Source organism: Bison bison, unplaced genomic scaffold (genome assembly GCF_000754665.1).
Source record: "Bison bison bison isolate TAMUID 2011002044 unplaced genomic scaffold, Bison_UMD1.0 scf7180017864068, whole genome shotgun sequence".
Lineage (NCBI taxonomy): Eukaryota > Metazoa > Chordata > Mammalia > Artiodactyla > Bovidae > Bison > Bison bison.
Window position 1 is genome coordinate 1,704,331 of NW_011494640.1, and position 514 is coordinate 1,704,844.

Below are 514 nucleotides of genomic sequence, written 5' to 3' on the forward strand. Positions count from 1 at the left end.
AAGAAGAGTGGCCGAGGGCCCAGCACTGCGAGGAGGCCCCGGGTGCCAGGCAGGCAGATGAAGCCAGCGCAGTGAAGGGTGCGGGGTGGCCTGACGCCTTACGGCCCCTGAAGGACTCCCAGGGGGAGACGAGGAGCCACCAGAAGGTCCAAGGAGACTGCTGGCAGGAATGAGACTGCCCTCAGGAACCGAGGGTCATTGAGGTGCAGACTCTAGCCACCTTGGGGCCCAGCCCAGGCTCTTACCTCTTCTCCTCTCTGGCCAGGCAGTCCCGGAGGTCCCGGCAGCCCGGGGCTCCCTGCACAGCCCGGGTCTCCCTCGTGGTTGTCCCCCTGGAGCGGGATGGACGGTGAGTGTGAGCAGCCCCGTGGGACACGGGGCAGGAGGCGAGGAGAAGATGGAGGCCCACTCACCCGGGCCTCCTCGGCTCTCGGGCGCTCCCGCTCCATGAAGCACTGCGGATGACAGCCGGAGGCCCGGTCAGCATCAGGGGGTCAGCCAGGGAGCTCGCCCC

At 68.5% G+C, this 514-nt stretch overlaps 1 protein-coding gene across 1 annotated transcript in view; it reads right to left on the bottom strand.

Moving 5' to 3' along the window:
- The window catches only part of COL16A1 (collagen, type XVI, alpha 1), a 56,230-nt gene that overhangs the window by 20,903 nt on the left and 34,813 nt on the right, over window positions 1–514 (bottom strand). The window contains exons 48-49 of the mRNA XM_010837081.1: window positions 414–493; window positions 246–332 (exon numbers count right to left, since the gene is read on the bottom strand). Coding sequence (XP_010835383.1) covers window positions 246–332; window positions 414–493 — 167 coding nt within the window. The remainder of the gene's footprint in view (window positions 1–245; window positions 333–413; window positions 494–514) is intronic.